Source organism: Carex rostrata, chromosome 31 (assembly GCF_964058835.1).
Source record: "Carex rostrata chromosome 31, lpCarRost1.2, whole genome shotgun sequence".
NCBI lineage: Eukaryota > Viridiplantae > Streptophyta > Magnoliopsida > Poales > Cyperaceae > Carex > Carex rostrata.
The window spans coordinates 5,131,321-5,158,494 of NC_135948.1; the positions used below are offsets into that span (position 1 = coordinate 5,131,321).

General features: G+C 33.9%; 2 protein-coding genes across 6 annotated transcripts; both read left to right on the forward strand.

The window, feature by feature from the left end:
* The first annotated feature begins 1,684 nt into the window (after positions 1-1,684).
* ALDH12A1 (aldehyde dehydrogenase 12A1) lies at positions 1,685-26,993 on the forward strand. 5 transcript variants are annotated; one of them, XM_078296265.1, is made up of 16 exons: positions 1,686-1,842; positions 2,298-2,371; positions 2,765-2,868; positions 3,167-3,234; positions 3,309-3,366; positions 3,499-3,612; positions 3,716-3,799; positions 3,899-4,003; positions 4,224-4,337; positions 4,528-4,659; positions 4,735-4,824; positions 4,951-5,040; positions 5,579-5,788; positions 5,979-6,089; positions 6,309-6,388; positions 6,962-7,255. In XM_078296265.1, exons 1-16 carry the CDS (start codon positions 1,751-1,753, stop codon positions 7,098-7,100), a joined length of 1,665 nt encoding a protein of 554 aa, XP_078152391.1. In that variant the 5' UTR covers positions 1,686-1,750; the 3' UTR covers positions 7,101-7,255. The 5 variants fall into 5 exon arrangements, with proteins under 5 accessions (XP_078152393.1, XP_078152394.1, XP_078152395.1 ...); XM_078296266.1 differs by having other exon boundaries at positions 1,715-1,806; positions 2,295-2,371; XM_078296267.1 differs by lacking the exons at positions 5,579-5,788; positions 5,979-6,089; positions 6,309-6,388; positions 6,962-7,255 and adding exons at positions 25,847-26,056; positions 26,649-26,993 and having other exon boundaries at positions 1,685-1,842.
* Positions 8,576-11,486, forward strand: LOC144547160 (uncharacterized). Its single transcript, XM_078295753.1, has 3 exons — positions 8,576-9,086; positions 9,176-11,311; positions 11,413-11,486. Exons 1-3 carry the CDS (start codon positions 8,576-8,578, stop codon positions 11,484-11,486), a joined length of 2,721 nt encoding a protein of 906 aa, XP_078151879.1.
* Positions 26,994-27,174: the final 181 nt, after the last annotated feature.

Here is a 27,174-nt window from a genome sequence, read left to right on the forward strand (position 1 = left end):
GAGAAAAATAGATTCTTGCTTTTTCAGAAAAAAATAACAGGAGATTTCCTCGCCAACGAAATACTTGTGAACTTTAGAAAGGAACTTTAAATAAAATAGGAGAAATCTATTTATAATATTTATAAGTTACAACTCTTATATCAATTTAATTTTATAACTTTAAAAATCCAAACAGTCAATTCAAACTATTCAACATGATATCTATATTAAAATGTTCTTGAACATAAAATTTTACATTTTTTTGAATTTTTTTATTTATTAAGTATTTTACAAAACTGATGTTTTTTTTAGTGTTATAGAATTGTCAAAAACAATAGTTTTGTAAAATACTTAATAAATAGTAAAAATATTAAAAAAAGATGTAAAATTTTATGTCTAAGAATATGTAAATATAGATCTCATGTTGAACGGTTTAGATCGACTGATTAAACTTTTAAAATTACAAAATCAAGTTATTGTAAAATGCTGTAACTTACAGTATTGAATCCCTCTACTAAATAAAACATATGCAGCACAAATTCTGCAATTGAAAAATCAAGCAACATCGAGGTTCACAGAAAAGGACAGACGCGCATAGATAAAATACAGAGAAAAGCTATAGATGACGTGGCTCCTATATATGAAGGTTCCGATTTTTTATTAATCGAAAATAAAATAAAAAAATATTGAGAAAATGTATCGTTGTGATGGAAAATCAAAATTTAGGAAAAACATAATTGTTTATCTCATTCAGCTACATGTTTGGACGGGATAAACTATCCCGTCCAAATTAGTGCTCCGCTAATCTTGCTAAGTAGAAAAAAAAATATCTTAGATGGGATAGATTATTCGTTCAGTACTGTAGTAATTTCTTTTTTTTTTTGAGGGTTGGTTTCATCTAAGAGAATGAATTTTTTTAAAAAAAAAATGCTACAGTGCTGGACGGAATAATCTATCTCATCCAATATATATATATTTTTAAGTTAAATTGCTAATTAGAGTCAGGATTAACGGGATAAGATGCATGGTTTATCCCGTCTAAACAACGGGATAAACCATCATCTTTTTATGAGATTTTAATTTTTCAGCAAAATGATCCCTTTACGCGATATTTTTTATTTTTTATTTTTTATTAATAAAAAAATCGGCACAAAGGTTCATACAATTTCGAGTGGGGCCGGGAATTAATTTCTTTAGATCGAATGATCCATAGTTCCATACCACAAATAAATTATCTCATTTTCTTTAATATTGTTAGTGGAAGTTTTTATGAGGGACAAATCTGTCCAAGATGTTTAAAAATTAAAAATTTATTGTTTCGACAATTTCCTTTTTTTTGTTGAAATCAATAAATTCAGGAAAATTTTGGTACACCTGGACTATAGCTGTTCAATAAACACCGTTTCACTGGCCACAACTCGCATCCGAGCATTAACGTATAAGTACATAATTCCATTCTATACGACATGAACGGCGTTCACAGAGTACCTTTCTATCTCCTTTCCGGATTTCCCCGACGAGTGCGTATCCTCTGAGATATCTGAACTTTGGCATGACCGACGTGTCCGGTTCCTATTCGGGAGTGATGTAGGGGTCAGTATTATGTGTGCTTTGAGATTCGTGCAGAACGTATTTAAACGGTTGAGATTTTCCATAAATTCACGCAAAGTTTGAGATATCTCAGAGGATACGAATTCTTCCCCGACTAGTCCTATTAAAACGAACAGAAACCCATCTCAGCGGTGCGATTGTTTTTTAGTATCATCACGCCATGAATCGGATCATCTTACAAAAGCAGCTCTTCGATAGATGCAGTCGATCTTCTTCCAGTCACCTCTGTCCTTCTCTCCCCTTAATTTCGAGGTATCTTGCCTTATTTTAATTGCCTTTAGACCACTGGCAGTGTTCAGTTGCAAATTCAGTGAATGGGAATTTTAGAAACTTCAAGCGGAAAAACTTATTTTTATTTGTTTTGAAGCTGAAATTACAACTGAGGGTGGATTTATTCGAGATAGTGGGACCATGAATAAAACATGTAGCCTTGTCCCAATTTCAATCAAGTTTTTCGAAGGATTGACACTCGTGATACTAATTTGTACCCACACCTAGTTCCTAAAGAAGCGTAACTTAATATCTTGTATTGATTTTTCGAAAGTCGAAGTTAGTATAATTATATAAAAAGCTAATTTTGCCAATCAATTTGGTACTTCATGGGGGTGTTTATTTCAGTCTCATGTTTTTCTTGGCTTAATATGAAAATTTCACCGAATTATCGAGTCCTTTTTCTATTTTCTACTATTTATGTTTTAATTGGGCAGGTTGTTACATACATTTGCAACTGTATCTGCTGAGAAAATTTCAGGGTCAAACCCGGCAGAGGTGCACAACTTGGGTAAATTACTCTGTGACTAATTAGGAATCAACCTGTATAACTAAGCATCACTTTTGTGATTGAGCTACAATTTAACCCTCTATAGTTGTTCTACAATTAAACCTCACCAAAATTTGAGCTGATTTGCTCCAATGTTCAATGGACACCAGTCAAGCAAAAAACAATCAATAAAAGCAATGCAAGCAGCAATTTAGTCCTCTAATTTGCAAATATGCTTCAAGTGAGCCTCAATTTAATCCAATTTGACTAAAGTTAATTTTCAATTGTGCAAATCAAATGCTGACCAAGCAGTGAGAATCAAAAGAGGGAATGTATCAATTGTCACCTAAATGTACTTCTATATTCTAAATTCATTGACCTTTTCCTAATCAAATTCATTGACCTTATCATTAGTGCAGGGTAGCTGGAAACCTTCTGCTAGCTGGAATTGGATAGTTGATCCATTAAACGGTGAAAAATTTATAAAGATAGCTGAAGTTCAAGAGTCCGAACTACAGGTAGATGTCATGACATGACTTGGCCTGTTTTGTTGTTCCATTTTAAGGTCCTTTTTGAGACATTTTGAGATTTATTACAGAATAAACAAAAGAAGAATGAGAAAATAATATATGTAGAAACTTTTGTAATTCCGAACAAAGCACATAACAACTTTGAAGGGTAATGCTAACATGACAACTATTCAGTGCCACTGTACCAGTACAATTTATAGTATTTTTTTTTCTTCTTATTTTGCTGGGTGGGGATTGTATTTTGTTGAGATTAATGAATGGTGCATGCATTTAACACAAATTGTAGCCCTTCGTGTCGAGCCTATCTAGCTGTCCAAAGTATGGCCTCCACAATCCTCTTCGAGCTCAAGAGAGGTTCTCTTCCTTCTTATTAGTTTTAAATTAGTTATTTTGAAGTTACCATTTTTACAAAAGTTTTGCATTTATAGGTATGTTATGTATGGAGACATATCAGCAAAAGCCGCAGATAAACTGGCTCAACCTGAGGTAATATATCTGTTGTCCACTATAGTCCAGTTAACTATTCATCCTCTTATCCATGATATGAACTTAAATAAATTTTTGTTTTCTTCTTCCTCTCTTTCCGTTTCTCTCTTTTGAATTCATGAATGAATTCAGGTGTTAGACTTCTTTGCAAGATTGATACAGCGAGTCTCGCCCAAGAGTTATGCACAAGCTCTTGGAGAAGTTCAGGTCACCCAGAAGTTTCTAGAGAATTTCTCTGGAGATCAGGTGAGTATGCATATCCAATATCTTTGTGTAATCTCACCTTTTCTTAACGAGTCATCTAATTCCATCTCATTAGTTGTTGAACTAATATCTTTTGATCTGACAGGTTAGATTTCTGGCAAGATCATTTGCCGTACCAGGAAACCACCTAGGGCAACAGAGTACCGGTCTCCGCTGGCCATATGGACCTGTAAGTTCTCTCTAAAAAAATTAGCTAATATGTCATCTTTATTTGCACAGCTGTTGTGTCATTTAAATTTATTTCTTCTTTCATTTGTTGAGGAAACAGGTGGCAATCATCACACCATTCAATTTTCCGTTGGAAATCCCACTATTGCAATTGATGGGTGCGCTTTACATGGGCAATAAACCTGTGCTTAAAGTTGATAGCAAGGTCTGCTGTGTTACCATTTGCATTTAGTAGCATGCTTAGCAGGGAGTTCATTTCTTTTCTTGTTAAGCTAGATATAATTATTTATGAAGTACTAGTGTACCACCGGGAAATTGTATTGACCTCATTTTTCAGTGACACTCCGGGGCATCTTTTGCTGGTTCAAAACAATTTCTGTTTGTTACGTTAATGTATTTATTTTGTTTAATAATTGGAAAAACAGGTAAGCATAGTGATGGAACAGATGCTGAGGTTGCTACATGAGTGTGGGTTGCCTCTAGAGGATGCTGATTTTATCAACTCTGACGGTGCCGCCATGAACAAGCTCTTGCTTGAGGTCAATTTTTGCAACTCTACTTAGATGCAGTACCAATTCACATAATTTCTTTTTTCTTTTCGTTTCTCTTTGTATTTTTTCAATCTACACTTGCAAGTCTATTTTCGAAGGCAAACTATTCCAACATTGAGTTATGAAATTCAGAAATAATTTTTTCATCTGTTATTTGAATTTTGTCATCTCAATTTAGGCAAAACCAAAGATGACACTTTTCACGGGAAGCTCAAGAGTGGCAGAGAAGTTAGCTGCTGACTTAAAAGGTCGCATCAAATTAGAAGATGCAGGTTTTGATTGGAAAATACTTGGTCCTGATGTTCAAGAGGTAAAGGAAGTTAACTACACAATGCAACATAAGCTCAATTTGCTACCAAATTTTATTTTTTAAATCTAAATGTAGGTTGATTATGTGGCTTGGGTTTGTGACCAAGATGCTTATGCTTGTAGTGGTCAGAAGTGCTCTTCTCAGTCTATTCTTTTTGTGCATGAGGTACTACAGCGCCATGCTTTTTTTTCTGAACAAGATGCTCACTCTATTCTTTCTATTTTCAGAAAAGTCGGAACAAATTATTATTAATAAACATGTAATTAAATTTTTTATGTGATATTTTTACAGAATTGGGGTTCAAGTGAGCTGATTTCTAAAATGAAATATCTCGCTGGGAGGAGAAAACTAGAGGATTTGACCATAGGTCCAGTTCTAACTGTAAGTCAACTCCCATCATCAATCGTTATTTTGAAATAGGACAGCGTGGGATTGTTCACATTCCTGCTTTCTTTTCTTTATTTTGTCAATCACAATCTTGTAAAGATGTTGCAAAATATTTCTCAAACCTGTGCTGTGAATGCTGCCAGTGATCCTCATATTGAATTATTTTAATTAAATTATTTTCATTAGAAAATATTTCTTCAACATGTTCTGTGTATGCTGTGTATGCTGCCAGTAGTCTCTCAATTATTAAATACCAACTATTTTGCTCTCAAAAATGGATTTCATATAACTGGCTTTGTGCTGTGAGAAAGATAAAAAAAGGATTTAGTGGTATTTTGATCCAGGCAAAGGGAGTGAGTTTTTTATTTGATGGTATCCAACATGATAGTTACAAGAGAGGAATGGTCCTCATTTAAACAAAGTAGGCCTTGTTAAAAAAAAAAAAAAAAACTGTTACATTCGTTACTTTTTCCAAGTTGAAGCTAATTACTTTTTATCTTCTTTTCTTGTGTATGTGTGTTGAATTTGTTAGGTAACAACTGATGCAATGGTGGAGCATATGAACAAACTGCTCAAAATTCCTGGTTCAAAACTTCTATTTGGCGGCGAACCACTTGAATATCATTCTATCCCTGAAGTATATGGGGCTTTTAAACCAACTGCTGTTTTTGTCCCTATAAAAGAGATGCTTAAAATTGGGAATTTTGACCTGGCGACCAAGGAGATCTTTGGTCCTTTCCAGGTAAAATAAATTAGAATCAACTCTTAACTGCTTATAGGAATAACTCTGGTTTTCTATTAAGCCTAAAATTCAGCCCTGGTATCCTCAATTTAACCCTAGTTAGCTTCAAACTTCCTGAGCAAAGAAAGATAATGTTTTTGTATAGGTGCTTAAGTGTAAGATTCTAATCATTGGTAATGTTCTTGTATAGGTCGTTACAGAGTATAGAAATGATGAGCTGGAGTTGGTGTTAGAAGCTTGTGAGAGGATGCACGCTCATCTCACTGCTGCGGTGGTCTCAAATGATCCCTTGTTCTTGCAAGTAATTTTTTTCCTTTTTTTTGTAATAAATACTGTCCATAGTACTATAGTAGTCAGGAAAAATTGTTGCATTTTTTTTTCTGCAAAAGTATGGCATCAGTAACGCATCGATAATTTATGTCTATTTGTTTTGTTTTCTCAGCCAAAATTTACTGCATGGAACTTTGTTTCCATTCTTATTGTGCTTATAAGTGAGAAATTTATGATTTTCCCCATTCAGGATGTTCTTGGGAGATCGATAAATGGCACCACATATGCTGGGATTAGAGCCAGGACAACTGGAGCTCCACAAAATCACTGGTTAGCATTTGTTACATTTACCAATGTGTAAATTTCATCTTAGTGTCGTCGAACCAAACTAACCCATATAATAGCGTTCAATTGGGAAAAAGACTGGTCAAACAAGGTTACCTGTTAAAATGGGACTGAGAATGTTTTAGATTGGATATTGCCCTGGGCGGGGGCAGACTTTCAAGTTATGGGAGTAAAAAATACATTAGGTGGCAGTCATATAAAATTTTCATGCTGTGTATGGGGGTCAATTTTACGGTACTCACAGCATTTTACTCTTAAATTATATATAGAGAATCATGTATAAGCACACAGATATTGAAAATGAATGGGGTCAATTGACCCCTATTCACTTAAAGTGAATCCACCCCTGGGTATTGCACCTTATGTTGTTGGGTCAATGGTCAAGTTTTATAGGACCATCCAAGCCCTATTTTACATATGTATTATGCAAGTCATTTTATTTTTAATAGCAAGATAATGTTTGGGTTGGTTACAACTCGATGCAGACTGCAGAGAGTTGCATACATGAAAGGATGTTAATTTTTTTTACAAAAGATATTTGATATTTGAAAATTGTAGGTTTGGGCCAGCTGGGGACCCAAGGGGGGCAGGCATTGGTACGCCAGAAGCAATTAAGCTGGTATGGTCCTGTCATAGAGAGGTTATCTATGATATCGGACCAGTGCCTAAGACATGGAAAATACCGGCTTCTACCTAGTTAAGTGAAATAATGCACTGTGCTATTGTAGCAGCACAAAAAAAAATCAGAACTTCTGAATATGAATGAAGAAAGGAATATTAGAATTGTCGAATAATAGAGTCCGCATGTTTAGACTTTTCATGAATAAAAAAAACCGAGCAATTTTGTTTTTCTGAATGTCCACTGTTTTTACAAGTTGAAAAATTCACTGGTTACTGTTCGAAGACATGGTAAATCTAGAGTGAGGCTATGGTACTATGCATACATGAATTTTTTTCATAAACCATAATTAAAAAAATTAATGTTACGGAACCAATATGATTACTTTTTTTTTTCAAAAATCATAAAGACCGTGAGAACCCCACGGTCTCAATTTTTTTTTTTTCAGACCGTGGGGATCCACGCTCTCAAATTTTTTTTTTTTATAAAACAGAATTTTTTTAAAATTTTTTTTTTGTATTAAAATATTAGAAATGTTAAATATATTTCTTTGAAAATAGATGAAATAAATATAATTTGATTTATTAGAAAGACTGCAATAAATAACCCGGATCAATATTTTTCAGGTCGGGTTGTTCGCGGCTGTAAGAAAAATTAATATATTTCTTTATGTGTTATTAGAAAAAAATAAAAATGCTTAGATTCTGAGTTATTGATCCCGGTTCAAAAGTCACTTCTAGGTAATTCAGAAAATATTGTGATCCTTCTAGTACATTTAATATATGAAAAGTTGTATCCATTTTTGAAAAAAACAAAAACTTTTAAGTTATTTAATGACCGAAATTTTTATTAATAGGAAAAATAATAATTAAATATCGAGATTGAACAAAGCTTTTGAATTTTTTTCAGAAATAGGGAAAACGTTATTGGGCATCATGGATAATGGCCGTTCTGGGGCATCACGGGCATAGTTAGTGCCTAATTAACCTCAATAACTGATATTACCCTCCTAAACGGACTTCTAACTGAACCAGAGAAAAAAAAACCGGAAAAAACCCTGTCCGTTATGGGTTAAAATGGGCATGCTGTCCGTGATTCCTAGTACCGGCCAGAGGCCGTGATGCCTAATAGCGGCCAGAGGCCGTGATGCCCCATCACGGACAGGAGCCGTCATGTTTTGTGAAGGGCTGACTCTGTCCGTAATTTTCCATAACGTCCCGACCCACTATAAATTACGCCCAGAACGTTCAGAACTTCATTATCCGCTCTTATTTCCAAAATATTACGTTATCTCCTCTGGAAAAAAAAAGAAATTCTCTCTCTTAGGTAATTTTTCAATTATGAGAAAGTAATTAATTTATTGTAGAAAGTGTTGTGGAGTTTTGCATCGTGAAATATATTTTATAAATATTATATGTAGATAATATAAATTAACATAATATGCAATTTATTTTTAATTAACATAATATGCAATTTATTTTTAATTAACATAATAATAAATTATATCTAATTTATTTATTATTGTGTAGGTTAATTTATCAAAACAACTAATCATGCTCCTGCTAAGGATTCATTTCGGTGGTGAAGTACGACACGGTCGTAAAGGAGCGGCATATAGCATTGGTCCCCGATTCTCATTGACGGCAACTGATGAATCGGGCTGGTATGATGTGAAAGGTGAAATTTATCGTCAGCTTGGATATTCTGAGAGTGAGTACAATCTAAAAATACTTGCACGGGTTAATATTGGTACAACATTTGAACGTTATTATGAGATACTAGAAATCGTTTGTGACCAGACTTGGAGAGGTATTTATACCCAAAGTGTGAACACGAGTACCCAATTTACTTATGTTGATTTATACGTTGAGTTGATTCCAATTGTGGGTTCAATGCAACCAGAGCTATTCATTGATATGGTACCGGAGACACAACCTGAAGCTATACATACCCAATACAGTGTTCCACAAGCGGGTCCTAGTCTATTCCAACCCTATCAGACACAACCAACCCTATCAGACACAACTAATCATCACAGTCCATGGATTGAACCCCCAAGGGTAGGTAATTCTTGTCCTGATGACGACGTGCCTCTGAGTGATACCCAATACAGTGTTCCACAAGCGGGTCCTAGTCTTTTCCAACCCTATCAGACACAACCAATCATCACAGTCCATGGGTTGAACCCCCAAGGGTAGGTAATTCTTGTCCTGATGACGACGTGCCTCTGAGTGATGATGAAGATGACGCTGACTCGTGTGAGGATGATACTGATTGGGAAAACGAAGCGGATTCAGAAGGAGATGTCCCTGCTGATACCCCTAGACAATCGCAGCAACCCCGTGTTCAGGCTCAACATTTTCCTATATCTGATCGCGGTATGAGTCACCCTGTGGCAAGTTTCAATGACACCTCAGCATTCCGACAAGCAGACGTCAGCTACTTTGGTAGGACCAAACCCCTCTGTGATGCACTTGCTGTAGGTCAAGAATTCTCTTCGAAAGAGGCTCTAAAACATAAAATATATCAGTATCACATAAAAAACAATATTGAAATAAAAACTACTGGTAGCAATAGAACCAGCATTATAGTCGAATGCAGGGACCCTAGGTGTCAGTGGCGTTTGTATGCCGTGTCTGGATTTTTTTCGTCTAAGTGGGAAATTAGAACAATTTCAGGACCACATACGTGCAATGCCGATGCTTCTCGTACTGATCATGCACAATTAACTGCAGAAATGATCGCCGATGTTATACGAGAAGATGTTAGGGAAAATGTTACATTGACCATTAAAACCGTTAAAGGGCTAGTCCGTAAAGAATACAAGGGAATTATTCCCAAATATAACAAGTTGTGGCGTGGCCGGGAGCTGGCAATCGCACAATTATTCGGTAGTTGGTCAGGCTCGTACAACCTTCTCACCCCCATGTTGGAAGCAATTAAAAGAGCCGTTCCTGGCACAAAATTTGGAGTTGCGCACGAACCCATGGACGATTCAACAGAAAGGTTGTTTAAGGCAGCTTTGTGGGCTTACGGTCCGTGCATTGCTGCAGTTCTTCATCTCAGGCCAGTTATTAGTATTGATGCATGTTTCTTGTCTGGTCGGTATCAAGGGAGATTATTGATGGCATGCGGTTATGATGCGGAGAACCAGTTGCTTCCCCTGGCTTTTGCATTAGTCGAGGAAGAGAGATTTGAGACGTGGGGATGGTTCATGAGGTGGTTGCGTTTTGAGGTAATCGGTCCTAAGTTCATGTGTGTTATTTCCGACCGGCACATGGGGATCAAGAAAGTATTTACTGATAGATATGGTGGTTGGTACGAGGATGGTGGCGAGTGCGTTCACAGATTGTGTTCTCAACACGTCACTGAGAATTTGATGAAAAAAATACACGATAAAAAAATCTGTGACATATTTAAAATACTGGTGAAGAAAAAGAAGCCACGAAGGTGTGAGGAATATTTTGAATTTTTACGGATGAAAAGTCCGGCTGCAGTTGCATACTTAGAAAATGTCGGTAAATACCGAGATTCCAACCATAATGAGATCCCTAAACCATGGAAGGTGTATCAATGCATGGACGGTGGCGCCCGTTGGGGAATCATGACTACTAATGGATCAGAATCGTTGAATGCGGTATTCAAAGATAGTCGAAGACTGCCAGTAGTTGCACTCGTGGAAGACACATTTTACAAGTGTCTCAATTGGTTTAGGGAAAGACGGGAGAAAGCAGTGGCTCGTTTAAACCAGCAGCAACCCTGGTCAGAGCGAGTTCAAGAAATACTGACAAAAAGAATAAATAAATGCAAAGAAATGCATTCAATGCCTATCGGTGAACACGGTGAACACGAGGTCAAGGTCAGAGATGAGAGGGTCGTATACAAAGAACGAGACGGTAATTTTTTTTACAAAAAAGAAACCTTCAAGTATAAGGTCGTCATAAGTGATGGAAACAGAGTAACATGTGCATGTCTCAAACCACAACTTACTGGTATACCATGCGCTCATGTACTTGCTATGTGTCGGGAACGGAGATACAATCACAATATATTCGTGCATCATTTGTATTCCGCTAGCACACTTGCTGAAACTTGGAGTGGCCAGTTCCACGGATTTGCCAACCAATGCGAGTGGCCACGTCATGTCGGTCCAACCATTATTCCGGATAAAGACATAATCAAGAAGGGTAGGAGAAAGCACGACCGTATAGTCATGACGATGGATGAATTACAAGGAAGGAGAAAAGGACACCAAGCTAGACGTTCTACGTCCGACAGACGTGCGGCAGGTTGGTTAATTTTATTTTCAAAAGGGAATTTCGGTTTCATTCCCATTTAAAATGAATGTACCTAATATATTAATGGTCACGTTGTTGTGTTCTTGGTTTAGAGGCTTCTTCTAGTAGGACAATGGGACAGCAAGCTAGGCGTTCTACGTCCGACATATATGCATCAGGTCTTTAAAAAGTTAATATTAATTAAATTTGTTTCCTTATCTAAAAATTGTGTATTCTAGTTAATATTTTTTTTCTTTTGTTGTCAGTAACATCTTCTGGTTACAGTCGAAGATGAAGCCATACGTTCAAGACTCATTTTTTCTATTTATTTTTATCGATCGTTTGAGTTGCAGCTGGAGATTAATTTTGTTATTTGGTTTGTAGTTTGAGTTTATGTTATTTTAAGAGTTTGTAATATATTATTTCTAAATCTTGAACAAGTATTATTTCGACAGATTTTCATTCAGGCAACGTTATATGTATACTCGTGCTATAAAAAGTTCATTTTCAAAACACACATATGAAAAATTACAAGTGGCAATTCTAAGTAGCTCCATTTTGCAAATTAAAACCATCGACTACAAATAATAACAGTCAAGTTCGGCCATAACAAAATAAAAAATATTCTCAAACTACAAACCAAGCTAAAATAAGTAACAGACCATTTAACAAACAATCCATTTAACTAACAGCATATTTAAATACATTCTGATGTAATACCTATTCAAAGGTGAACAAGTCTGGTGCTCGGCGGTCTCGTTCTGGGTATCTTCGTTCTGGTACAACATCTTTTTGTTTGACAACTCGCTTACGCCTGACGTAAAAATTATTGTATGATGGGACGTAATGTGGCGTAACGACCTGACTAGGTTCTATGTTTTCTTGTACACCAGTAACATCTTGGACAGGGACCTGACTAGGTGCTGATATCTCTTGTGCCTCTTGAACGGATGCTTGAGGGTACATCGGGGTGCTAAAAAATTGCTCCATTATTTGAGTACGTGGCGTAACAACAGTCTCATAATCATGTGATCCCTGCAGTAATTATTTTCGTTTGTTAATAATGAACAACAGACAATTATCTGAAAAAAGTTTGTTAACAAAAATTTTACCTGATAGACGTGACTGGGTCCTACAACGTCTTGCGTACCTGTAAGAACTGGCGGGATCCACGGCATGGGATTCTCCGGTCCCTATTCCAATTATTTAATTATTTTAGTGAACAACAACAGACAATTATCTGAAAAACTTAGAATTACGATATTATCACCTGATAGACCGGACTAATTGTTACGCCGGCTTGCGTTTCTGTAACGCATGGCGGGAAGCTGTACATGGCATTCTCCGGTTCCTATCCCAATAATTTTCTTATTTTACTATAATTTATTAGACAATTATCTCAGAAATATATAATTACAAAATTAATACCTGATAGACGTGACTGGGTCCCGCATTACTTGTGTGCTGCCCCTCACGAGCAGTACCTTGCTGGTAACTCGTATCCTCAAAAAACTCTGAGTAGTCCGGGTTCCAAACGTATTGTTCTAAACCCTATAAAAATAGTTGAGTATTTAATAAACATAATCAACACTGACATGAAAAGGTTGGCAATTATTACCTGATAGACCTGGCTAGGACCTGCGTCTCCCTGTGCAACATGATCATGTGCTCCCTATCATAAAAATTACATTAATATTTCAATAAACATAATCGGCATCATAATCAAGACTTTGTTAAAGGTACTGTAAAGTTTTATATACTTACCAAATCGTACTGAGGTGACATGTTCGCGACTTGTGCGAGATAGTCCATCAACCCGTTCTCAGAGTTGATCCAATTCTCTTGATAATTGTGATTATCATCTTGTGGCAAAGGTGGGATGGGTTCTTGATCAGGTGGAATATCACCAACTTCAATGTCATCGGGATTCTCCGGAAGATTGGCCGCTCTCATCATGTTACGATATTTAGTTTCCATACCATTATCTCGCAGAAGGCCACAACTTATTTTTAGCATAAACTTCCCGATAGCCTTGTAAGTGTTTGAGGTTGATTTACTCATAGCTATACTAATGGCATTTAACTTTATCCCTCGTAGTCCCTATAACATTAAAAATATTGTAACTTAATTGATAGAATAATTCCATAAAATAATTGTGTTTATAATTAAATTTTAACTTACAACACGTGTGGATTTCGGGGCACTGGGAATGTACCCTACTTCGCCGTGCTCATCTCTATATTCGGGCATGGGATTATCAACACCCTGTATGAACGTTCTATTCAAGAAGACGTTAAACATACAATTCCTCTGAAACCAAGTTCGATAATCAAAAAGCTGGTCATCCGTCCATATCCCCGTTATTTCAGCCAAGTTGTCGGCAGGATTAATGGCCAATTCAATGTAGAATTGGTGCTCATCGGCCCAATTTTTTCTGACCACACCAACATTGTGACTAATGTTATGTAACATGCGTACCTCCATCTCGTTCAACAACGGTTCAGGAGGTGGGATGGCCTGTGCATACCCAAACTGTCTCATCACTCGATTAGGATAATGATATTCCACTATCCAAAAGTGTATTAGTGGCACACAGGCAAGCCATACATCACTCTCATCGTAAATTCGTAACGGCAGCTTGGACGGATTCTCTAGTAACTTATCTTTGTAAGGCTCCCATTTTACCATGTAGTCTTCAAGATCTTGCAGTGTCGAGCGGAAGTAGCCAACTCCAGCACGACCGTGAGCTTCCCTGTAGTCACGATTATAACACCACTGTTCCCCGATTGCAGGACACCTACAATAAAAAAATACATAATCTTAATAAACATAATAAATGACAAATTAAACTATTGTAAAGTTTTTTTTACTTACTTTTCTAAATCCGGCTCACCCCATTTTGGTGTCCATCCACCTAGGAGACGAGGACGTCCATTCGGTAATCTAGTCCAACACCAATGTTGGAGAAGAAGTGTTGGTCCCCACACTGTTCTTGTCTTACGCTCAACGGCATTACATAGGTTTCTATATAGTACTGCTAGAACAGCACCACCCCAGTTGTATTGAATCGGTGAGTTAAGATTTTCAAGAAATTGCAGATACATTGCCGGAACAGAATCTCCCGAAGAATCAGCATAAAGCATACTCCCGAATAAGTCAAGTATGTAATCCCGAGTGTATTGTTGTACCTGCTCCTCTGTAGGCTCACCCGGTTGTTCATTTGGCATGACAAGAAATCGATTGCGCAGTTCCTTCAGTTCTATGGAATATCCAGAAGTCGTGCGAACAACTTGTTCATTTGGCCCCATTCTCTTCTTTTTTTTAAGCAGCGGAGCTGCAAGCCCAACTCCAAGAAGCCGCTCCACTAATTCAGACGCTTTTACGTCTGCAAAACCAGTCACAGGAGCCCCTTTTATTGGCAATCCCCATAAACATGAAACATCTTGCAGTGTGACTGTCATCTCTCCCACTGGAAGATGGAACGTATGCGTCTCTGGTCTCCACCGTTCAATGAGGCCAGTGAGGAGCCATTTGTCAATATTTATTTCTTTCATTCTAGCAACTTGCAACAAACCTAGCCTCAGCAAGTACGGCTCGCAGCGCTCGTGGTATGGAATCACAGCCCGGGGGTGTCGAACATCCAATCCGTGATAAGTCTGTCATTGGTATAAAATTTGGTTAAAATCAATATCATAATTCAAACATTTATGTGAAATTTGAATTTTACAAGATTCATTGAGTAACTTACAGGATCAGAGAATAACGATATTTTATGTTGTGCATGCGGCATCCATAACAGATTGCTAAAATTTTATGCCATCCTGCAAGGATAATATTTAAATAATTTGGATTCAACTGTACATTTTTTAGATACATAATATGATGAATTTTGTACATACTATTTGATAAATTTTAATTAAACCTAATTAAATCTAACAATAATTTTCAAAAATTACTAATTGGTTGCAATTTCACCAAATTAAACCTAAACCTAATTAAATCTAACAATAATTTTCAAAAATTACTAATTGGTTGCAATTTCACCGAATTAAACCTAAACCTAATTAAACCTAACAATAATTTTCAAAAATTACTAATTGGTTGCAATTTCACCGAATTAAACCTAAACCTAATTCAATCTAACAATAATTTTCAAAAATTACTAATTGGTTGCAATTTCACCAAATTAAACCTAAACCTAATTAAATCTAACAATAATTTTCAAAAATTACTAATTGGTTGCAATTTCACCGAATTAAACCTAAACCTAATTCAATCTAACAATAATTTTCAAAAATTACTAATTGGTTGCAATTTCACCAAATTAAACCAAAACCTAATTAAATGTAACAATAATTTTCAAAAATTACTAATTGGTTGCAATTTCACCGAATTAAACCTAAACCTAATTAAATCTAACAATAATTTTCAAAAATTACTAATTGGTTGCAATTTCACCGAATTAAACCTAAACCTAATTCAATCTAACAATAATTTTCAAAAATTACTAATTGGTTGCAATTTCACCAAATTAAACCAAAACCTAATTAAATGTAACAATAATTTTCAAAAATTACTAATTGGTTGCAATTTCACCGAATTAAACCTAATAATGGTCTTCACAACAAATCAAATTAATCAATTATGGAGAAATTATTAATTTTAGTAAAAGAAAAAAAAACTCACTTGAGAGAATAAATGCAGAGAAGACCTGGCCGTTACTTCCTATAACGTCCTGTGCACGTGCTTGACTTGGTTAGGACCACCGATTTTTTTTTTCATCTTCTGGGCGGGGTCGGCGGAGACAGAGACAGGGGCAAAAAAAATTAGCGAGAGAGCGAGAGAGATAGCGAGAGAGAAGGGTCTGGGAGGGCTTCAATTATTTTTTGCCTTTGTCCGTGATGGCCCATCACGGGCATCTTTTTTTTTTTTCCCCGCCCGTGATGCGTAGTAACGGACACCTGTTTTTTTATTTTTTCGCTGTTTAAAACATGGCCGTATTGCCCCATCACGGACAATGTCCGGTTTAAGCCATAACGGACCGGCTTTTTTTGGTTTTTTCCCGGTTCATCAGTTATATCCAGTTATTGAGTTTAGGGGAGGTTAATTAGGCACTAACTATGCCCGTGATGCCCCAGAACGGCCATTATCCGTGATGCCCCAGAACGGCCATTATCCGTGATGCCCAATAACGTTTTCCCTATTTCTGAAAAAAATTCAAAAGCTTTGTTCAATCTCGATATTTAATTATTATTTTTCCTATTAATAAAAATTTCGGTATTTAATGATTGTTATTCAAAAAGAATTCTCAAAATAGATATAACTTTTTATAAATTAAATGTCCTAGAAGGATCACAATATTTTCTGGATTACCTAGAAGTGACTTTTGAACCGGGATCAATAACTCAGAATCTAAGCATTTTTTTTTCTAATAACACATAAAGAAATATATTAATTTTTCTTACAGCTGCGAAAAACCCGACCTGAAAAATATTGATCCGGGTTATTTATTGCAGTCTTTCTAATAAATCAAATTATATTGTATTTCATCTATTTTAAAAGAAATATATTCAACATTTCTAATATTTTAATACAAAAAAAAATTATGTTTTATAAAAAAAAAAAGAGCTGAGACCGTGGGAACCCCACGGTCTGGAAAAAATTTATGTTTTTTTTTTAAAAAAAAAAAATTTGAGACCGTGGGAATCCCAGTCCTTATGGTTTTTAAAAAAAAAAAGAAAAAGTAATCATATTGGTTCTGTAATATTAATTTTTTTAATTATGGTTTATGAAAAAAATTCTACATACACTCACATTGGTCTGTACTTTGGATCAATATCTTTGCAAATTCATTTGCAAAGTCAAAAGAATTAATCTGAACCATTCAACACCATCTTCCTTGGAAAATGTACTTGCATACTAAATTTTACACGAAAGACTAAATAACGCTCTAGTACTACATTGGCAAGAATATTGTACTGTAAGAAATTTGTAAGGTTAAAAATCAAGCTTGTAAATAGCTAGCTATAGCGGTTTTGGACCCAGAAAGCTAAGCTACGGGCTAAAACTGCGCTAATCATGCTACGACCGCTATAGCGGTAATAGCGGTCCGCTATGCTACATGGGTTATGATTTTGCAATTTTTTTTCTTCTGAAAACATGATTTTGCAATTTTAATGGGCCTTAATATCTAGATTGGTTTTTTTTTTTACTTTATTAAGCTATATCAATACAATGGAACATGTGCGGGCTATACCGCTATATCAATTAAATTTTGTATCATGGATTAATATATGGCAGTGGTATATTTTGAATATAAAATATATCGATAGTTTTTGAATTAGGGATATTTTGAATGACAATTTGAACTTTGTATTGGTTTAATATGAATAATATTAGAACTTCTTAATTAATTTGATATTTTTTTTCTTGATGAGACATTTTTACTAGGCAAAGCCTTCTATGGACATAAGGACCTATTTGTAAAATGAACATATTTTTATTTTTAAAGTTCAAACAGTCGATCCGAACCGTTCATCTTGTTCTCCATATTAATATGTGCTTGGAGACCAAATTTTACATTTTTCTGATTTTTTTTTACTATTTATTAAGATGGGTACAAAATTCAATGGTCTGAATTTGATATTTTTTATACCCATCTTAATAAATAGTAAATAAATTCAGAAAAATGTAAAATTTGGTCTCGAAAGATATATTAATATGGAGAACAAGATGAACGGTTCGGATCGGCTGTTTGAACTTTGAAAATAAAAATATATTCATTTTACAAATATGCCCTTATGTCCATAGAAGCATCACTCTTTTTACTATTAGTAGAAATATAAAATATAATTTTTGAAATAAAAAAACGCTATTTATAATAGCTTTCGCTATAGCTCCGCTATTCGCTAAAGCTTTTTTTTTTGTCTCCCCGCTACACCGCTATAAACGCTATTTAGAAGCTTGTTAAAAATAGAATTTTTTTCATAAACCATAATTAATAAAACAAATTTTACGGAACCAATATGATTGGTTTGTTTTTTTTCAAAAACCATAAGGACCGTGGGGTTCCCACGGTCTCAATTTTTTTTTTTTTATAAAACAGAATTTTTTTAATTTTTTGTATTAAAATATTAGAAATGTTGAATATATTTATTTGAAAATAGTTGAAATACAATATAAATTGATTTATTAGAAAGACTGCAATAAATAATCCGGATCAATATTTTTCAGGTCGGATTTTTCGCGGCTGTAAGAAAAATTAATATATTTATTTATGTGTTATTAGAAAAAAAATAAAAATGCTTAGATTTTGAGTTATTGATCCCTGTTCAAAAGTCACTTGTAGGTAATCCAGAAAATATTGTGATCCTTCTAGGACATTTAATTTATAAAAAAGTTATATCTATTTTGAGAATTCTTTTTGAATAACAAGCATTGAATAACTTAAAAGTTTTTGTTTTTTCAAAAATGGATACAACTTTTCATAAATTAAATGTACTAGAAGGATCACAATATTTTCTGAATTACCTAGAAGTGACTTTTGAACCGGGATCAATAACTCAGAATCTAAGCATTTTTATTTTTTTTCTAATAACACATAAAGAAATGTATTAATTTTTCTTACAACCGCGAAAAACCCGACCTGAAAAATATTGATCCGGGTTATTTGTAGCAATCTTTCTAATAAATCAAATTATATTGTATTTCATCTATTTTCAAAGAAATATATTCAACATTTCTAATATTTTAATACAAAAAATAAATAAATTAAAAAAAATTCTGTTTTATAAATATATATATATAATAGAGAGAGAGGTGGGCTACGGTGAGTTGCGAAGTAAGGCGACTATTTTACTTCATGCTCATAATTTGCAATTTTAAAGTTCAAAATGTTGATCCGAACCGTTCATCTTGTTCTCCATATTAAAATGTGCTTGGAGACCAAATTTTATATTTTTTGGAATTTTTTTACTATTTATTAAGCAATTTTGAAAGTCGCTGATCTGATGGTCCAGAAAATTTTACTGTTTTTTACTGTTCACAGCAAAACAGCAATTTTCAAAAATGCTTAATAAATAGTAAAAAAATTCCAAAAAATGTAAAATTTGGTCTCCAAGCACATTTCAATGTGGATTAAACATCTAACGGTTCGGATCGGTCGTTTGGACTTTCAAAATAAAAATACGGCATGAAGTAGAAACGCGTTTTACTTCGCAACTCACCGTAGCCCACCTCATATATATATATATATATATATATATATATTTGAGACCGTGGGAACCCCACGGTCTGGAAAAAAAACGGTTTTTTAAAAAAAAAAAAAAAAAAAATTTGAGACCGTGGGAACCCCACGGTCCTTATGGTTTTTGAAAAAAAAAATCAATCATATTAGTTCCGTAAAAAACGTTTTATTAATTATGGTTTATGAAAAAAATTCTTAAAAATAGTTTAAAAGTTTATAACTTGATGATTTATTTTTGCTCTATATACGGAATTTTTTTATTTGACACTAGAACACCTTAAACACTTCCATTTTATTTATATTATAAATCACTTAAAGTCATCACTGTTTCACTTGCTAAATACATACATTATTTCATTTACTTATTTGACTCTGCCCGTAACATTGCATAGTTTATTTTACAATTTTGACATCTCGCCAGATTCTTTTTTTTTTTATCAGTATCTTGCTAAATGCAAATGACTAATTTGAGAACAAAATATACATTGTTTTCTAAAGCAAGCATTCTTCTTTTCTCCTTTCTTTGCCAATTTTTAGAAATTGAATATATTAGGGAAACTTAGAGCTGCTAACGAGCCTAGTTAGCTCGAGTGCAGGGTAACTCAAATTTAACTAAAAAAAATAGCGAGTCAAGTTAACTCGAGTTAAGAAGTCTGAACTGAGCTGACTCGCTGACTTGAACTCAACTCACGAGTAACTCGAGTTGACTCGTGACTCGTGATAAGTGATTCTAATTACCTACTAGAAGTCTAGCACTTTGAATTTGAAGATATTGAACTGTTGTTGTATCATAAACTATTTGCAAAAAGATTCATTTGTACAAAAAAACAGCAGTTTTAGTAGAAATTCTTGTAAATATTTACGTACGTCGTAGTTATTTTTGTTTACTAGTAAGAAAGAGCATCTTTTGAAACATTGTCCATTTGTTCAAAGAGTTAAGAGTATGAAACGTGTGTACTAAACTCAACCGAGTCCGAATTGAGTCTAACTCGAACTCAACTCGTGAGTTAAACAAGTTACTCAACTCAAATCAGAGTAACTCGAGTTTTTAACGAACAAATTGTTAGCGTGTTCGTTACCGAGCTGAGTTCGAGCGGCTTACATCGCAAAAGACCTCTTTTTTTAACCTCTCTACGATTTATTTAGAACCTTGATCAATAGTAATATTTAGTAAAGATTTTAGAATCTTCTTGTTAAATAAATTCATAATTTTAACATAATTTTAAACAAATCAACTTATATCTAGAACTGACGATTCACTTCAATTGTTAATTCATTGCCCCCCTTGTTTTAATCGAAGATTTCCTTACAAACGCTTCTCTCAAATTGCGATAATAGAATCTTTTTTTGTTTCTCAGAGAAAATAATAGGATTAATGTTAACATAAAATTATTTTCCGACTGCATATTCTTTTGTTTACATAATAGATAACTAAAAAATATACACCCCACAGGCCCACACATCTGTTTTTTTATCCAAAGTATTATCTAAAAGGATAAATCAATTGATTTTTAGATGAAACCCATCTTTTTTGTTGCAATGAAAATCATGCATGATGATAGAGATAAGACCCGACACTACTGACCCATCATCGCTTTTTAAATTGTAGAGTATTTTTCTAAATAATTTTGACGTGACATATTACTTCATTATTTTCAAAGAAGAAAAGCATGTCGACATAAAATTGTTCCAAAAAATAATTAATTTGACAGATTTATCTAAAATAACATTAAACAAATCAACATCAAATTCCAATAATTTAGCTCTATCTTTGAATCAAATCAATCAAGCTCAAGGTCCTCAACTTCCATCAGTTTGCTAAAAAAAAAGTAGAAAAAAATAAATAAATAACTCTCTACCAAAATTAAGTAACAGGTACCTATTATTGCGGCTGGCAACTGATCCGATTTTTCTATTAATAGAAAATAAATAAATAAAATATCGAATACGGGATTGGTTTTGGTTTCTTTCGATATATGAGTAGAACGGGTGTAAGTAATCCGTCCCATGGGATGAGACCAATTAACCCGTCCGGGTTCCTTAATCTAATTATCGTTAACCGTGTAAACTTAGCGGAAGAAAAAAAAAAGGCGGACGGGAAGGGAAGACCCGTCCCAACTTAGCAAAAAAAAAAGAAAAAAAGAAGAAGAAATGGACGGGAAGGGAAGACCAGTCCAAAATGTGATATATATTATATTATGATTTTATATTATTCTGTTATATATATGATAATATGAGGCGGACGGGAAAAAATATTATTATATTATATTATGATTTTATTATATTATATTATTTTTTGTTTTTTATATTATATTATTATATTATTATATTAATATACTTATATATATTATATTATTATATTATATTATTTTTTGTTTTTTATATTATAGAGTCCGATTAGTATAACATCGGTGTCATATGACACTAACTTCAAAATTGATTAAATAGACTTCAAATGATTAATTCAAACCGTTCAAATCGATTTACTTTATTAGTGATGAATTTATACGCAATTTTTTTTATATTTTCGAGTAATTTTAGTATCAAATCAAGTAGTAAAAATGTTGAAAAATGAATGTATTAAAATTAACTTAAAAACTCATACATTTGACCACTTGACTTGATACTAAATAAGTTCAAAAAATTATAAATTTTGCAAGTAAGCGCATAACTAATGAAGTAGATCAGTTTAAACGGTTTGGATTCATCGTTTGAAGTTGATTCGATAGATTTTGGAGTTGGTGTTATATAGGCTAAAATGACACTAATGTTATAGCCAAACTCTATATTATATTATTTTATATATAAAATAATATAATAATATAATATAAAAAGCAAAAAATAATATAATATAATATAATCATCAAATAATATAAAAAATAATATAACATAATATAATCATAAAATAATATAATATAATAATATAACACAATATTTTTTGCTGTTTTGGACGGGTCTTCCCTTTCTGTCCATCTCTCTCTCTCTCTTTTTTTTGCTAAATTGGGACGGATCTATCTTTTCCGTCCGGCTTTTTTTTTTTTTTTTTTTTTTTCCTCATGGGACGGATTACTTGGGTCCGTTCTACTCATATATCAAAAGAACCCAAAACCAATTTGGTATTTGGATATTTTATTTATTTATTTTCTATTAATAAAAAAATCGGGGCAACTGATAGCACCAACCCTAAACCCTAGGCTTATTAGACCATATAAATGGCGGCCTTTGGCCGATGACGTGAAAGAGCCGTCGGAGATTGTATATCGTTGTTGCTGGGCTCGATGAAGACGGTGATATCGTCATCGTCGCTAGTTCCGGCTACGTCAGACAGTGCTCGAACAAGATCGGAGAACAGAGCCGGAACGACCTTCTGATGCTACACGTGGCGAGCATCGGTTACTCCGACTCCTCCAAGGTCGCCTATGTCCTTTAAGGTATTTTTTATTTTTATTTTTTTGTGATGCTTTGGTAATCAGTTCAAAGTTCCAATTCATCAATACATAGACCTTTAAAAGATTTCTGTTAGTTTAAGCTTAATACATAATTGGGACAATTTGATGAGCACACTATTTCTTTTTTGGGAGTATTGTTTGTGTTGATGGGCCCTTTATATAATTTAGGCTGCTATGAAGATACATATAATCATTCCCCTGTGTTGTTATAGAATAGAAGGGTGAACTTGGAGAAAGAAGAATTCTTTGATCTTGTTCACTGTCTGACGTGACCGGAATTAGCAATTAGTAATGACAATATCACCATTTTCATCGAGAGCAGCAACAGCAAAAGGGTTCGGATGATTGCTGATTCAGGCCTTATATGTTAGAAAGCCGTGTGCCTTGTTGTCCTTTCTCAGAGGACGTGCAAGGAAAGTCCCAATTCACATAATTGTTTTTTTTCTTTTCATTTCTCTTTGTATTTTTTCAATCTACACTTGGAAGTCATTTTTCAAAGGCAAACAATTTCAACATTGAGTTCTGCAATTCAGAAATATTTTTTCATCTGTTATTTGAATTTTCTTATTTCACTTTAGGCAAAACCAAAGATGTCACTTTTCACGGGAAGTTCAAGAGTGGCAGAAAAATTAGCTGCTGATTTGAAAGGTCACATCAAATTAGAAGATGCAGGTTTTGATTTGAAGTCCTGATGTTCAAGAGATAAAGAAAGTTAACTAAAAAGTTTCAACATTAGCTCAATTTGCTACCAAATATTATTTTTTAAATCTAAATGTAGGTTGATTATGTGGCTTGGGTTTGTGACCAAGATGCTTATGCTTGTAGTGGTCAGAAATGCTCTGCTCAGTCTATTCTTTTTGTGCATGAGGTACTACAGTGCCGTTCTTTTTTCTGAACAAGATGCTCACTCTATAATAACTATTTCTCAAAAAGTTTGAGCAAATTATTCTTAATAAACATGTAATTAAAACAGTTTTCTTTGATATGCTTACAGAATTGGGGTTCAAGTGAGCTGATTTTTAAAATGAATTCTCTTGCTGGGAGAAGAAAACTGGAGTACTTGACCACAGTTCCAGTTCTAACTGTAAGTCAACTCCCATCACGAATCATTATTTTGAAATAGGACAGTGAGATTGTTCACATTCCTGCTTCCTTTTCTTTATTTTGTCAATCACAATCTTGTAAAAATGTTGCAAAATTTTCTTTGACTTGTGGTGTGTATCCTTTCAGTGATCCTCATGTTGAATTATTTTCATTTAGGAAGTGTCAATTAAATTAGTAGTTTTTTCATTATTGAATACCAACTATTTTGTTCTCAACAATGGTTTTCACATAACTGGGCTATGTGTTGTGACAAAGATAAAAAAAAGGTTTTAGTGGTATTTTTGTCCAGATAAAGGGAGAGCTTTTTTTAAATGGCATCCAACATTATAGTTACAAGAGAGTGGTCCTCTTTAAAATATATGGAAAATTTCTAGTAAACCCATCAAAACTTTCAAAATAGCCAATTTCCCCATCAAAACATAGAAATTTCTTATTTCCCTATTTTAAATTGAAATCCTTTCTTATTTCCCCATGTGTTGATTAAATTTGAAATTTGAAATTTAATTTAATTTTAAAGTTGAAATGTCTATTTTATCCCTCTTCTAAAATTGGAGACCTCTTTTCTCCTTCATCCCATCTTTTATAGACAATCAGTTTCCTCTTTTAGTGCTCAAGGCACTGCTCGAGGTTGAAAACCTTGGATCAACAGTAAATAGCTGTATTTTTTGTTTCGTTTTTCAAGTAGGTGTCTTGTACAATACCCAAATAAGTAGATAGCTGTACATTATTCCCAATTTTGAATTAAGTATATAAGCTCGAACCAATCTGGACCTGAGTTCTCCAATTAAGAATTGTTGACCTTAATTTGTGTTTCAATAGAGGTATAATTTAAGTGTAACTTGAGCAAATATTTTTGGTCCAAGGTAGCTTATAGAAGTGACGTATCTATCTTCAGTTTTCTGTCCTTGCTCAAATTTCAGTGCATATCCAGCAGTTGAGAGCTTGCATGACGGAGAAAATAAGTCTCCCAAAATCAATGCTTCAATTTATATAAACAAGAAAAGTTGGATCTTTGTACGACTTAATTGCGATTTAATCAACACAAATCATCCTCGCATTACTGATACTTTTTTTTAACTTTTCTTCTTTCTTCTCACCATTGATCTGTTATAGTAATTAAAAATTGGTCCTCCATCCTGCATTTCAATAATCCTTTAAAATGCTAATTTTTCATTTTTAACACCAAGCTTCGTTCAAATGAAATCACTAACGCAAGCTAGAAAGCAAAAAAAAAAAAAAAATGAAAGAAAATAAAAATCAATTCTTTTGTCACATTTTTATCACTTTTCAGCAATTTTTAATTTTTACGCACATATAAATTTGTTTACTTCACAGAAAATAGATTATGAAATATAATATAAAATGAATAAATATATAGAAAGAGAACAGGATAGGAAACTTGCTCTCTATAAAAGATGGAAGGAATAAGGAGAAAGGAAATCTCAATTTTAGAAGAGGGGTAAAATAGACATTTCAACTTTCAAATTAAATTAAATTATAAATTTAACTTAAAATTTCAAATTTAATCAACACATGGTAAAATAAGAAAGGATTTCAAACTAGAATGCGGAAATAAGAAATTTCAATGTTTTGATGGGTAAATTGACTATTTTGAAAGTTTTAATGGGTATACTAGAAATTTTCCCTAAAATATAATAGGCCTTGTAAAAAAAACTGTTACATTTGTTACTTTCTGAAGCAAATTACTTTTTTTCTTCTTTTCTTGTGTATGTGTGTTGAATTTGTTAGGTAACAACTGATGCAATGGTGGATCATATGAACAAACTGCTCAAAGTTCCTGGTTCAAAACTTCTATTTGGCGGTGAACCACTCGAAAATCATTCTATCCCTGAAGTATATGGGGCTTTTAAACCAACTGCTGTTTTTGTCCCTATAAAAGAGATGCTTAAAATTGAGAATTTTGACCTGGTGACCAAGGAGATTTTTGTCCCTTTCCAGGTAAATTAAATTAGTATTAACTCTCCACTTCTCATAAGAATCTCTCTGGTTTGCTGTTAAGCCTAAAATTTGACTCTGGTGCCCTCAATTTAACCCTAGTTAGCTTCAAACTTCCTGAGCAAAGAAAGATAACATGACAAAGACAAATCGATCAAAAACACATAATGGAGAACCTCTCGCCAAAGTGGTACTGATGCCATAACTGTGATAGATATAAATGACTGAAATGTGCTGAAGTGTAAGATTCTGATCATTGGTAATGTTCTTGTATAGGTTGTTACTTAGTATAGAAATGATGAGCTGGAGTTGGTATTAGAAGCTTGTGAGAGCATGCGCATCTCACGGCTGCGGTGGTCTCAAATGATCCATTGTTCTTGCAAATATTTTTTTTCTTAATAAATACTGACCTTATTTAGGAAATAGTGGCATCTTTTTCTCAGAAATATGGCATCGGTAATATGTCTATTTTGAGTTAGATAATTCCAATGGGATGTATTATTATTTTTTTTCTCAGCCAAAGTTTACTGCATGGAACATCATTTCCATTCTTATCGTGCTTAAAACTGAGAAATTTACGATTTTCCCCTTTCAGGATGTTCTTGGGAGATTGGTAAATGGCACCGCATATGCTGGAGATTAGAGCTAGGACAACTGGAGCTCCACAAAATCACTAATTAGCATTATTACATTTTTCCAATGTGTAAATTTCAATTCAGTGTCCTTGAACTAAACTAACACATAAAATAGCATCCCATTGGTTTATAAAGGACTGGTCAAACAAGGTTACCTGTTAAATTGGGACTGAGAATGGTTTACTCATATATCCTGCTAGTCATTTTATATTTAATAGCAAGTTCATTTTTGGTTTAGTTACAACTTACAAACACGATGTAGAGAGTTGCATACATGAAAGGATGTCAATTATTTTTACATGAGATATATGATATTTGAAAATTGTAGGGTCCTGTCATAGAGAGGTTAGTTATCTATGATATCGGACCAGTGCCTAAGAGCATCTACATCCCTAAAACTATTTGAGTTTCTAATTTGATGTGGCGGTTTTTAAACCAGTTTCAGGGATGCAGATGGGTTTCTTATTTAGCAACTTCGCTCCAAAG